This window comes from Nyctereutes procyonoides, unplaced genomic scaffold, assembly GCF_905146905.1.
Source record: "Nyctereutes procyonoides isolate TBG_1078 unplaced genomic scaffold, NYPRO_anot_genome, whole genome shotgun sequence".
Taxonomy (NCBI): Eukaryota; Metazoa; Chordata; class Mammalia; order Carnivora; family Canidae; genus Nyctereutes; species Nyctereutes procyonoides.
The window spans coordinates 65,315,414-65,328,520 of record NW_026575146.1 but is presented as its reverse complement, the minus strand read 5'-3'; the positions used below and the strand labels follow the sequence as shown (position 1 = coordinate 65,328,520).

Here is a 13,107-nt window from a genome sequence, read left to right as displayed (position 1 = left end):
CATTGGATGGAAATCCTGTGGGAACTGCACCCCGTCGACCCCATTCCTATCTATCTGACACTGTCCTCAAAGTAAGGTTTATTTGTTGTTTTAATTTGGTAGAGGATCTTGGAAGATCCTCTGCACAGAGGCCTGCGGCAGAACTGTCCCAAGTCGGCGTGCAGCCTTGAGCTGGACTTCGGGTCACCTGTGGTCAGGAGCCCGGCTCAGCTTGGCTGCCCTAGGGGCTCTGCATGTGTGTCTCTGAGGCATGTTTTTCTTATTCTTCAAATGGGCGTCATTGTAAACCCCACCTCATGAAGGGATCCTGCAATTCAACATGTAGAGATGACACAGAACTTGGGCTACTTGGGCCATCCTGCACACAGGAGGGACAGGCCTACCCAGTCTCCATTGTCATCAGCTCTGTGTATAAAATAAATCTACATATGTCACCCCGGGGCTGCCTGTGGGGCTCAGGCAGGTGGGCGCCCAGCTCTTGATTTCAGCTCAGGTTGTGACCCAGGTCCTGGGATGGAGTCTCTTTCTCTCTCTCTGCAACCCCCCAATAAGTAAATAAGATATTAATAAAGTTACTCTTAAATTCTATATCCAAACTAGTCATCAAGTTTAATTAAAAATACCGTGGGAGCCCTGGAAGGCTCAGCGGTGGAGTGTCTGCCTTCAGCTCAGGTCGTGATTCCCAGGTCCTAGGATTGAGTCCCACATCAGGCTTCCTGCAGGGAGCCTGCTTCTCCCTCTGCCTGTGTCTCTGCCTCTCTGTGTCTCTCATGAATAAATAAATGTTTTTAAAAAAAATCGTTAACTATGAGAGGCCTCAGATGTCAAGGATGGAAACACATGGCCTTCCCTGGGCCTGCCCAGCACTCCTGGAATGGCCGCAGAGGACGCACAGGGGCAGGCATGCATAGAGGAGGCAGCAGGCAGAGTGGGAGCACCCCGTGAAGACAGGACACAGAGGCCCCACCACAGAAAGGCTGAGTCTGTCCTGTGGAGCCTGTGCAAGGGGGAAGGTGGCCCCACAGCGACAGAGGGTCGTCTGAGGAAGAAAGGAATGCCAGGAAAACAGCACATTCAGTAAGAGACGGGAAGACACACATTCCCCATAGGGTCGGGAGCCGGACCACGTCCTCACCTGGCCTGTGCTGTGGAGCATGTGAGCAGCCTTGAAGGACGCTCGTGTTTCCCAGCAGATGTTTGTGTGGCTGCTGTCAGGGTTGTGTTGCCAGCATGAACCCCGGTACCAGCTGATTGTAATAACAGGGTCCCCTGTGTTATGACTGTTTAAACTCAGGATCTGCTCTGTAGTGGAACATTCACAAACTCAGGTCAGGACCTGACAGCCTGAAGTTTGAATCAGTTTATTGTTGTGTCATGTTGAGTGACTGTCAGGATTTCCTCCTGAATGCCTGTCAGGCTCATTTGAATGTGCGTTCAGCTGGTAGTGGCGCGCAGAGGCCGGTGTGAGTGCGTGCATATTGGGGGCATGAGGCCCTCGGGTAAAGGTGAATTGTGTGTGGCCGTTTGTGTGTGAGATTTGTATTTTTGTCAGATAAACTTAAGACCTTAAAAGGGCAAAGTGAGGAAAAAAATTAAATGAGACCCTGGTAACTATCAAGCCAGTATCGATGTTTTGGGAAATGTTCCTGTGACATTTATGAGATAACGAGAGTTCACACCTTAGTGATGATGAAATCACCTGTGAATATTTAGATTGCTACTTCAGTTATCCACGTGCATGTTCTTTTGCGAGCATGATTGTATATTCACACTTACACAAAGGAAAACTTGTGAAATTACCTCTAAAGATTAGTTTCTAGCATGTTTCCATTTACACGTGTGTATTCAGCTTCTTAATGACCATTTCTGATGATTTTAAAAGAAACTAGTGTGGCTCACCTTTGTGATGACTGCTCGAGGAGGGGCCGCGCGCTCGCAGGGGCTCCATCCACGCCGGCCGGCAAGGGCTCTGGCCTCACACCCCAACCCATTGCTGCGCACGGACCGCCACACGCTCCCCAGGTGGTTTCTCAAATGGGGGAGAACGGAACGGTGTTTGTAGATGGTTCTCCCTATGCATCCCGTAGCCTTCTGCTCCTCCTCCCATTGATGTTTCCCAGATGAGGTGCCTGTGGCCACACCTCATGCTGTCACCTCTCATGCTGGCAACGGCTTGGTTTCCTAAAAGTGCTGCTTGCTGTGGAGAGGGGGCACGAACAGGTTTGAAGGCCTGTGGGACAGACGGGCCCTCCTCACCCTGAGCTGGATGGACAGGGGGTGAGTGATACGGATGACGTGTCCCCAGTGCACTGGGCCCCCGCCCCTGGGAGCTGCTCTCAGAACCGGGTGGGCGGTCGGGGGCGGGATTGTGCAGGGGACACCGTGCATCTGGACTTTCTGGGGGGCCGGTGGGCTGTTGACAGGAGAACAGCACTCTCCACCTCATGGACGGAACGGGTTCTACAACGCCCCTGGGCTGGGCCGTGCACAGCACGCTGTTGTCCAGGCAGAAGCCCTGCAGATGCAAGGTCAGACCCAGGATAAATAAAACTGAAACAGGCAACTGTAAATGTGCAACTGAGGGGTTTTTTGAGAATTTTTTTTTTAGCTTAATACAAGTAAAATGAAATACAAAAAATGTAGCAGAAACTATAGGGAAATAGAAAGAAACATGATTATGGGACCCGGGAATTTAGGCTAGAAGGCTGCCCTGTGGAGGTCTCAAGACTGTCCTGCGACTGACACAGCAGCACAGACAGGGCTCGCACCTCTGCTGGAGGCCTGGGGATGAGGGGGGGCTTAGGGACAGTGAGTCAAAAGGAAGAAAGCGGAGCAGGTGGCATCCTGGGCCCTCAGGAACAGAGGTGCTGAGGCCCCTGTGGCACAGATGCTCCCTGGTCACTGGGTTCAACAGTCATCCCCAGGGTCGCTTCCCAAGAGGAGACGGCGTCACACAGGTGATTGTGGGACAGTTCCCTCCCAACTCCTGTGCTCAGTGTCGGGGGTGGGTGGGGGGAGTGCACCCACCAGACAGAGGGTGCACCTGCGCCTCCGGGACCTCATCATGGCCGCTTGGGTTTGAATTTTGTATCATTTTCACCAAAAGCACCAAATCTGCTTTTGATTTTTTTTTCCCCATTAACAAATGGAAACAGTGTGGGAACTGGCTGCTGCAGACTTGACGTGGACATGCAGCCCTTCCTGACAGCCAGGGACCCTTCACGGGGACTTTCTGTTGGAAAACCCCCATGTCCTCACTTCTGACGGGCTGGGTCCCTGGGATCCCTGGTCCCTGCCAAGAGCCCCAGAGCAAGACAGAGGGTGGGGGGGGGCAGCTCTGGATGGGCTGGGGCCAGACACCACCTGCAGACGCCGGGGGCCGGGAGCAGGTCAGCTGGTGGTGTTACTAACGCATGTTCCCTGTGCCTGGCCAGCAGTTGGCCAGAGCTGCTCAGCATTTCCCAGTTGGTTTCTGGGACGGTTCCTGGGCGTGGGGCTGGGAGCCTGCATCTGAGGGCAGGCAGAGGGCTGGGGCTGCTCCCTGCCTCTCACCCCAGATCCCCATGGGGCACAGATGGCAGGGACGTTTCTAGGAGCACAGCCAGGAAAGCTGGGCAGCATGGACTCCCCTCCTGGCTGTTTTCTTGCATGACAGAGTCTAGTCTGCTGGTCTTCCCACCATGTCTGTAACGGGAACATGTGAGAGGAGGCCTTCTGCCATGGAGCTTGGGGCGCAGGCTCGGCACACCCGCTGTACACTGGGCCTGGGTGCAGGGGCCTGGGCCATTGTCCCAGGCGCTGGTGCTGTGATGGGTCTCCTCCCCAGAACTGCCCCAGTGGCCCTCTGTCCTCTGAGCAAGCCGCCACTGTCTGAGACAACCCCCCACCCCGCCAAGAGGACGGATCCCGTGGCCGGCATGTCACCCAGAGAATGCTCAGCGTCATCCTATGATGGGAACATACGCACTCTCCTGCCTGAGCCTTCTTTCCGGGCAGAGGCACCTGGTGCCGTCAGGAGTGGGAAGACCGTAGGTGAGCTGGTGCCGGGGATCCCCCGAAGGAAGGGGGCCCAGGGATCCCACGCTTGTCAGGGTGTCATGTGTGCATCCCCCTGGCCAGTCCCCCCAAGCTCCTTCCCCAGGAGGGCATGCCGGTGGGCCCATCCGTGGGCACAGTTGCCCTGGCACCCCCTCCCTGCTCCTGGGGAGGCCTCGTTCTGTCTCTCTTCTTCCCTGGGCCCATGGGGCTGTCCTCCCTGACCAGAGCCGGCACAAGTCCCCAGGCCTGCCTGCCTACCCACCACATGGCAGCCCTGGCATATCTTTCTGGGAGTCTGTGCTGGCCGAAGCCCACTGGCTCTGGGTGCCCCCACCTCCTGTCATTCGGGCCTGAACCCCAGGGCCACTTGCTTGGCCCTCACCACAGGGTCCCTGCACCTAGCACGGTGCCAAGCAGGCCCTCAGGGAGAGCGCCCTGAGCTGAGAGGGCATAGCTGCCCCAGCCCCAACACTGGAGGAACTTCCTGTGGAAACAGTCTCGTTCTCATAGGATAACGCACTCGCTTCGCTGGCTTGCTGAGTCCTGACAGATGCCCTTGCAGCCCATACCCCCTTCCCCGGGACCTCTGTTCCCCCTGCAGGCTCGTGTCCATGCTCCTGTGTGGGTGACGCTGCTGGACATCCCTGTGCAGACGGCCCGGGTGGTCTGCACACCTGCGGTGGGGACCGGCCTCGTTTCTGGGTTTGGGCCCTGATGAGTCAACAGTTGCATACAGTTCTCTGGGCACGTCTTGGGTTCTCTCAGGAGAATACTCAGGCTGATCATGTGGTACGTGCTAGGTATCTAACCCTTAAGCCACCAGACCCACGGTTCCCACCAGCAACGGATGATGCTGCGCTGCTAAACTTGGTATTTTAGTCTTTCTCTTGTTAGCACCACGCACCCACCAGGGTGGCTATCTCGCTGGATGTCATTTGCGTTTCCCCAGTGAGCACCAATACCTCCATTATCCTGCCACATCTCTTCTTCTGTGAGGTATCTTTAAATCCTTCCACCATTACATGCTTTGGGTTGTCTTGTTAATGAGTTTTTAGTGGCCTTTCCGCGTAGCCCGAAGCTGATAATTTCTAATTCTAATGAAGCTAATATATCAGTTACCAATTTATTTTTCTTTTACTGATCCTGGTTTTGTATCTGAGAAATCTTTAACCCAGAACTACAAGGATTTTTAAAAAAATTTTTTTATTATTTATTCATGATAGTCATAGAGGAGAGAGAGGCAGAGACACAGGCAGAGGGAAAAGCGGGCTCCATGCCGGGAGCCCAATGCGGGACTCGATCCCGGGACTCTGGGATCGCGCTCTGGGCCAAAGGCAGGCGCTAAACCGCTGAGCTACCCAGGGATCCCCCAGAACTACAAGGATTTTTAAATTTTTCATAAGTTTTATGGTTTTCACTCTTACACTCAGATCTGTGATCCATTTCTGTGTATGAGAGAAGCATGGAGGCTCATTTTTCTACATAAATACATTCAGTCATCCTAGCACCATCTGTTAGAAAGTCTGGGCTGTTTTGTCCTTTGGTGAAACCTCACACATTTCTGGACCAGCCATTTTCAACTACAAGATGTTACTAGCACGTAACCAGAACCAATTAAATGGGGGAAGGAACAGTCTTTTCCACAACTAATATGGAGACAGCTGGACAGTCACAGTTTGGAGAATGAACATGGCCTGTGGCGTGCCTCTCACCAGCTACAGAGAGGTAAATGTGGAGCAAAGAAATAATTTTAAAAGCTGAAAATATAAAAACTCTTAGAAAAAAAACAAGTGTCAATCTCTGTGACTTGGGCTCAGCAGTGGTTTCTTAGCTGTGGCACCAGAAGCACAAGAAGACAATAGATAAATTGGACTTCATCAACATTAAAAACTTTATACAGGTGACACCAGTAAGGACATGAAAAGACAGTCCACACAATGGGAGAAATCCACAGTCTGACAGGTGCTTTGTATCCAGACTATATAAAAAGCTACTATAGGGACTCCTGGGTGGCTCAGTGGTTGAGCATCTGTCTTTGGCTCAGGGCGTGATCCCAGAGTTCTGGGATCGAGTTCCACGTCGGGCTCCCCCTGGGGCACCTGCTTCTCCCTATGTCTCTGCCTTCTCTCTGTCTCTCATGAATAAATAAAATCCAAAAAAAGAAAAGCTATTATAATCAATAATAAAAATAGCCCAGTTTGAAAATTAGGCAAAGGATCTGAACACACATCTCCCCAGAGAAGGTGAGGATGACCAGGGAGCCCGTGTGAGGAGGCTCAGCATCCATGTCCATCCCTGACAACCAGCGACCAGCAGACCCACGGTGATCTCCCACCAGGAGGGCGGCGCTGTTTAAACCCATCAGCAAGGACATGAGCAATGAGAACGGTCCGATGCTGCCCATAGAATCCTACAAACGAGGGGGTGGAGCCCCACATGGCTCAGCGGCCACCCCCCAGTGCGTAACTACGAGGTAGAACACAGGTGCCCACGGCACTCACAGCAGCAGCATCTCCAGGAGCCAGAGCTCAGCCATCCACAGGGGGTGTTACCGGGCAGCAAGAAGGGCACTGGCACCCACACGGTGGGCACATGCCCTGAAAACATGCACAGGAGAGGCTGGTCACACGGGTCAGCACCTGGGGCACACGGCAGGTGTGGGCTCGGGGCTTCCACGTGTGATTGGACACTCGGGTGCATCTCAGCTTCATGTGTGAGGGGGAGGCAGGCAGGGCGCCCTGCGTCTTCCCGCCTTCCCCTCTGGGCTCAGCGCACGAGGCCGGGCCTCTCCAGTCTGCTCCTGAAGACTCTGTTCCCTTAGGACCAGCCACCACTTCAACTGCACAACAAGTCTCGGGCTTGGAAGGGTCTGACCCCAAACCAGCGTCCCTACAGCCACCACCAGCTGGCATGAGGCTGAGGCATGAGGCAGACCCCCAGGCATGAGGCAAACATCCGAACAAATACCCATGTCAAATCCCCACTTAGGACGAAGGCTGATGCCCCATGTGCAAAGCACCCACATCGCAAAGCCTCTTCCCAGCCTTCTCACCACCAGGAAAGCATAACTCCCATCACACAGTAACACACGTGGCCCGAAGTCGCTGCTGAAGTGCGCTCGTTGGCCTCAGAGCTGCGGCAGCCGCGTACCAGGGTTCACAAGACCTATCTCTGGGCACCACTTGCCGCCTGGGGTCTGTCCCACGCCACCTCCTTCACATGTGTGCTTCTGCCCCAAGCGCCTGAGGTCGCCAGGCAAGCGTAAGGGGCCAGTGTGTAGGCCACGGTCATCCCGTGGGTGAGAGGGAGCTTGCCCCCGGCCGCACGCAGCCCCATGCACTCTGCACAAACACCAAGTGCCTGACCTCCTCCTTGTGTCAGCATTTCTACTGATTGTTTTCTTTTTATTTTATAAGCGGGAGGGAGGGAGGGAGTCTTAGTGAACACTGCCGCCTCCTACTGGTGAGGTGGCCTTGCCCCTGGGCCCCGGCCCTGCGGTGCTTGAGTATCCTCCGGGTGTCCCTCCTGCAGCTGTTACTAATTTAGAAGAGCTTGAGGTCAACAAATCAACCAGCACTTTCACTTAAAACACGTAGGTATATATTTTCTCATACGCAGTTTTACTGAAATTAGAAACTGTAAGCTTAAACCAGGCCGAGCCCAGGGTTTGGTCAGAATGGCCTGGTGTTTGGATGTGTTCTTGCTCCGTCGGCATCTTTCACATGTGGGTCTGGGAGCTCTGGCTCCACAGGCTGCTCCTGGAGAGGCTATGCCACATCTTTGTCCCCACAAGACCTCGTTCTGCACATGCAGCACGCGTGTCCTTAGCAGTCTGAAGCCTCGGTTCCGCCATCCACCCCACCAGCCTGGCCACTCTGTCCTATGAGGATCCAGGGAGCGAGGGCAGGCTCACATCTGACCTCAGGGTTGCCCAGTGGGCGGAGGGAGAGAAGACGTCCCCCATGCAGCCTGGGAGCCCACAGGCCCTCTGCCACAGGCCATGCTCAGGTGCTGGTTCTGGGAGAGTAGAGCTCCCCATGCCCCTGTGGCTTTTCTAGAATATTAGGTGGAGGGGAAAGCTGAGCCTGCCTTACAGTCGCAAGCCTAGAAATCTATGAAATTCCACTTTCTTTCCTCCTCAGAAAACCTTTGACTCTAGGATGGCATGTGGTCTCATAAAGCGGACTTGGCACAGCTGTTGAGATCCCGTTAGCAGAGCGGTGGGCACACTTCTGGGGGAGAGCGACACAAGGTCACTGTGGCACCTGCCCCCGCTCAGATGGGCAGGGTGGGAGGTCATGGTGGCAGGGGCCTGCCCGGGCGCTTCTGCTTGAGGGACTAGTCAGGCCAGGTGCTGAAGCTGCAGAGAACGAGGGGTGCAGGTCACCCAAGTCTCCAAGGAGCAGGACCACAGAGGGGCCTGGGGAGGATGCTGTTCCCTAATCTGCTGACCTGCAGGGAAGAGCGTGGGGGCCATGCAGATGCGGAAGGATCTGGAATGGGTGGGCCGGGTCGGAGGATGGGGTCACCTGTGGGGACCAGCAGAGGGGCCCTGACAGTGCGACAGACGTCAAACTCAAGGCAGTGGAAGTGAGAGCAGAGTTTATGGAGGGTACGCATGCCAGCAGGTGGACAGCATGTCCGGATGCATGGAAAGGAGGGGGGAGTCCCATGTTGTTCAGGGTCCCCTGCAGACATCCGGGAACTGACGGAACAGAGACAAGGGACCAGGTGTCACTCCTTGGAGCCAGGGGTGGGTGCACGGGAACATGCCTGGGAGAGATCCAGTCGCACGCCCTGGCCCAGCCCTAGCCGGCCCTAGACGCACTACTCCAGGGAAATCCTGCCTCCTTGTCCCTCATGAGGATGTGCCATCTGCACCGTGGGGCTTGTGTGGCGTGGCGTGGAGCCTGCATGGTGTGGGGACCAGGATGGTCCCGGCAGCAGGCCTCAGCCAGGGCACTGCAACACGCGTGGATGGACGCCACTTGAATGCCCCATTTCTGCCTCATCTCCCCCAGGACAAGTACCCGGAAGTCGTGCACCTCCCAGAGGGGGCTGCGTCCAGCTGCATGGGGGTCCGGAGCGCCTGCCAGCCAGGGTGAGTGTGGACGCCCCACAGGGCAGCCTCCCCAGCACCCAGTTGAGGGGTCCAAGTGGTAGAGTGCAAGTGTCAGGTGACCTCGAGACAACAGAACTGTGAGGGCGAGGGCAGTGCAGCCGCAGCTGTGGTGCTAGGCCTTCTGCAGGCCAGGCTCTGTCCTCACTGGCTGGCTGCGGGAAAGGCAGGGAGGACCTCTGGGGCCCATGTGTGCATGTGGGGACCCCACCCCCCACGCACCTGAGGCATGTGCACGGCCTACACGTTTTGTTTTCAGACCTTAAAATGGCTCCATAACTGCGGGCTTCTCGGACATCCTGCGTCCGTCAGCATCACCCCAGAGCAAGCTCCTGTGGGCTCGGGTAGCTATATGCACTTCGGCCTCGGTGCTTCTGCTCCGGTAGCAGTGTATTCCTGCTGCCTCCAGGTCTTGGGCATTTGGGTTCTGACCCCTGAGTCCACGGGCCCTGTGCTGGCAGCAGGAGCCTGGGGGTAGCAGCTCAACTTCCTGTCGCTGCTGCTTCTCAGAGCAGCACACATCCCTGTTGCTCTACATCATGGACGGAACAGCATTCTGCTGGGTCTTGGGGTCCGTTCCCTCTTTGTTGGTGGGCAGATGTATGCAGGGGCACCTGCTCAGGGAGGGTGACAGTGCCACATTGTTGACACTTCACCAGATTCCAAACAGCACTTAGGGATGGAGTTCACATCTTCCAGGTTCGAGCTGATCATTGTTTGGAGGATGCACATGGAGGAAGAAGGGAAGGTTTTTCCGAAGCTGGATCTTCTCCCCAAAGTGCCACAGCAAGGTAGGGGCCCACAGGGGAAGTGCTGAGGACTTACGTGCCCAACTGATGCCTGTTTCTGGCATCTGGTTTTCATGGCAAGAATCAAAAGTTGGAAATCTGTGTACGGTTTACATCCATTTACCAGTAATTGAAAGTAGAGATGAGAAGGGACAGTTCCCAGCCCTGGCGTGCAGGTCCGTGCCTGGTCCATGCCTGGCTCACAGTCATGACAGTTGTCAAGGGGTGGAGGCATTGGGGGAAGCCTTGGCGGAGCGTCTCAGCCACATGTTCTCCCTGCAGCCCTGGAGCTAGACCAGCACCATGTCCTGGAGACTGCGCCCCTCCGCTTCAGAACCCTGCTGGGTGTGCTGGGCATCGAAGCTGCTCTAGAAAGCCTGATAACATCTCTGTGCCCAGCAGACAGCCAGGTTCCAGCAAACACGCAGGTGTGTGATTTCATTCCACATAAACAGTTACCGGCTTCCAGAGAAAAACCACGCCTTTAGGACACAGTGTCTGTGCAGTTTCGGCACATGATATATAAGGTGACGGGATGTGGAAAAATAAACATGACTATTTGAAAACAAAATGCCAGACATGGATCATATGCCTGGCAGGCTTGGTTGAGGGTGCATGCAACTCTTGATCTTGGGGTCGTGAGGTGAGCCCCATGTTGGTATAGATTACTAAAAAAAAATAAAAGAAAAAAAAAGCTTAACTTTTCAGAAAGTACAGAAGTGTCCATCCTTGGATCTGGGGGAGCAGCTGGTCCCCTCTCACCAAGTCTGAGGGTGGAGGCGTCCTGAGGGTTGGCCCTCCCCTTGCCATGCAGGGGCCACAGTCCTTAGACATTCCAGACACCAGGGCAACACACCACCCACCTTGCCACCCTGCTCTGCCCCCCACTCTTTGTGGTCTTCACGTAGAAGTGGAGTAATCAGCTTAAAAAATGCAGTAATGCAGCCTTGTCCCCTCACACGAGGCCTCTGCACCGAAAGGCCTCCCCCCACCACACCCCAGGGCAGCACCCCAGGCAAGCCCACCTCACACACACCAGCAACACGGATGCTTCCATCCTCCCATGTCCTTGTTGGGGGCATCTCACCAGCTGCCTGCCCCCCAGTGCACACAGAGGAGCCACAAGTCATTTGGCACCTTTTTGAACCTTCAAGTGTGGAAGATGTAAATGTTAGAACAAAGTTGAATAAATTCTGAGAGCTGGTTTCATTCAAACAAGTATAATTCTCAAGTTATCACAAAATTCCCCACAAAAATTTACAATCAGCAAAATATTATTTTTCATGTAGCATTTTCATACAATCCCGTGGTTTCACTATTATAATCTTATGTTACAATAAACCTTCATTAGTCCCTCAAAACAATGATATAAATAATCTGTACAACCTACCATGGAAAAAAAAAACCGAAGCCAAGATTCCCCACAGTTTTCATAGCAGCCGGGCACACCCACGGTGACCCCAACGAGAACCCTCTTGGTGCCAGCCAGGAGTCACTCATCTTGAGGGAGCAGGGATGTGCCACACTGGCTCCGGCGGGACTCCCTGCACACCCAGAGCGCCTGGCGTGGAGTCGCCTTGACCCCCGCTCTGGGCAGCAGCGACCACACTGGGGCAGGAACACCTCATCTCCACTGAAGTAAAAGAGAAAATCATTGAGCTAAAAAGAGACTCAGTGCTCATGTGAGTGGTGTCTGCCCGTGACCTGAGTCCCACTCCCCGATGACCCTGTGCAGAGCAGTGGCCGTGGCACCTCCACAGAGACCCCAAGTCCACAACAGCTCAGGACCAACGTCCACACCAGCCACCAGCCACCCGCCTGTTGGCAGCATAGCACCCACAACATCTGTGCTGACCAGAGGCTCGCACAGAAAACAGTGACCACGTAACTCGGCTGGGACAGGTCCAGTAGTATCCATGTTTTCCTCCAAGTCCAAACTTACGATGTATGGGACAATTCAAGTTTTCTACGTTAGCATGTGGTGGTAGGAGCGCCAAACCTTGGGTCTTAAGGCTTTGACATCAGAGATTAGACATGAGCCCAGGTGGGGAGGAAGGGGTGGGGACACGGCACACGAGCCCCCGCCTCCTCATCCCGGAGGGTGCGTCTGCTGACCTTCCATTCCCGGTCCCCCAGACGCAGTCCTGCCTGCACAAGGGCTAAACAGCAACCATGTTCACAGCCAGAGGTCTCCCAGCACAACAGAACAGCGCTCTCGTCCAACCCTCGCATTGTGTGTTCGAGGCTCCGAGACCCCGAAGGAAGCACCTAGACCTTATGGAGGACTAACGTGCAGTCCTCGCTCTCCTTGAACCTGGGCGACATCATGGCCGTGTCTTTGGCGTGTACAGTCTTTGAATAGAAGTTGGCTATCTTGCCGTCCAGTTTGTACTGGTGAGGAATGCTCTCGTAGGGCTTGAGGTCAAGGTCCAGCACAGACACAGAGAAAGCAAACCTGGATCTCGATGAAAGGACCACAGGCCTTTGATCGGAGCTGCAAAGGAAAGAGCAGCTTGAAGACACACGGACCTCAAACCCCCACCCTGCTCAGGGCTCACGCCCTGTGATGCCCACCAGGAGCACACAGGCCCAGCCTTTCCTCAGCCCGCTGCAGCAAACTTCCTTCACGCACTTTTTCCCACATCTGCTGAGAAGCCCTTTCGTTCCCTGAGGCTCCTCACCTCTGGGGAGTGAGATCTGGTTTCGTGCCTTAGTCTCACATCTTATCTGCAGTGTTTGATGTTTTGTTTTTAAGGCTTAGTTTTGAGTTTTCTAAACATCAGAATAGTCATGTGCTTATAACAAAAAACAAACAATTATTTGTATTAAAACCAACCAATGAGAGGCCAGTTTTGAACTCTGTACTAAAACTGCTGTGTATCCATCTCACTCAGCCCTCAGAGGCTCACGTCCGACGACTGGTTAAATACATAAGCTCAGATAAGCCCAAGAAAAATACTCAGAAGTCCTAGTTTCCCCACACTTCCTACTCTTCTAGATTTGGAAGGCATCCCAAATACCATGAATTTCCCAAGCTCCTGCCTGGGAGGAGGGGAAAATGAACACACTCCTGTTCTAAGGAAGCTAATCAAGGCCGAGGCTCTCACTTTCCATGCCTGCTCCCAAGTGCTCCTTGTGGGGAGAGGGCGTCTGGGCTCAGCT

At 54.5% G+C, this 13,107-nt stretch overlaps 2 protein-coding genes across 5 annotated transcripts in view; one reads left to right on the top strand and one right to left on the bottom strand.

Annotated features, from left to right (window-relative positions):
- The window catches only part of CENPP (centromere protein P), a 218,957-nt gene extending 208,441 nt beyond the window's left edge, over positions 1–10,516 (top strand). Inside the window, exons 6-8 of one of the 2 annotated variants that reach the window (XM_055309633.1) lie at positions 9,060–9,139; positions 9,857–9,948; positions 10,228–10,516. In XM_055309633.1, coding sequence (XP_055165608.1) covers positions 9,060–9,139; positions 9,857–9,948; positions 10,228–10,433 — 378 coding nt within the window. In that variant the 3' untranslated portion in view covers positions 10,434–10,516. Of the gene's footprint in view, positions 1–9,059; positions 9,140–9,816; positions 9,949–10,227 lie in introns of both variants that reach the window. The other variant, XM_055309634.1, reaches the window with a different exon arrangement.
- IPPK (inositol-pentakisphosphate 2-kinase) overlaps positions 10,501–13,107 on the bottom strand; it is a 36,573-nt gene continuing 33,966 nt past the window's right edge. The window contains exons 13-15 of one of the 3 annotated variants that reach the window (XR_008662451.1): positions 11,336–12,439; positions 10,971–11,092; positions 10,501–10,613 (exon numbers count right to left, since the gene is read on the bottom strand). Coding sequence is in view for 1 of the 3 variants with exons in the window: in XM_055309629.1 (XP_055165604.1) it covers positions 12,214–12,439 (226 nt within the window). In the remaining 2 variants the exon portion in view is untranslated. Of the gene's footprint in view, positions 10,614–10,970; positions 11,093–11,149; positions 12,440–13,107 lie in introns of those variants that run through there. The other 2 variants (XR_008662452.1, XM_055309629.1) reach the window with 2 other exon arrangements.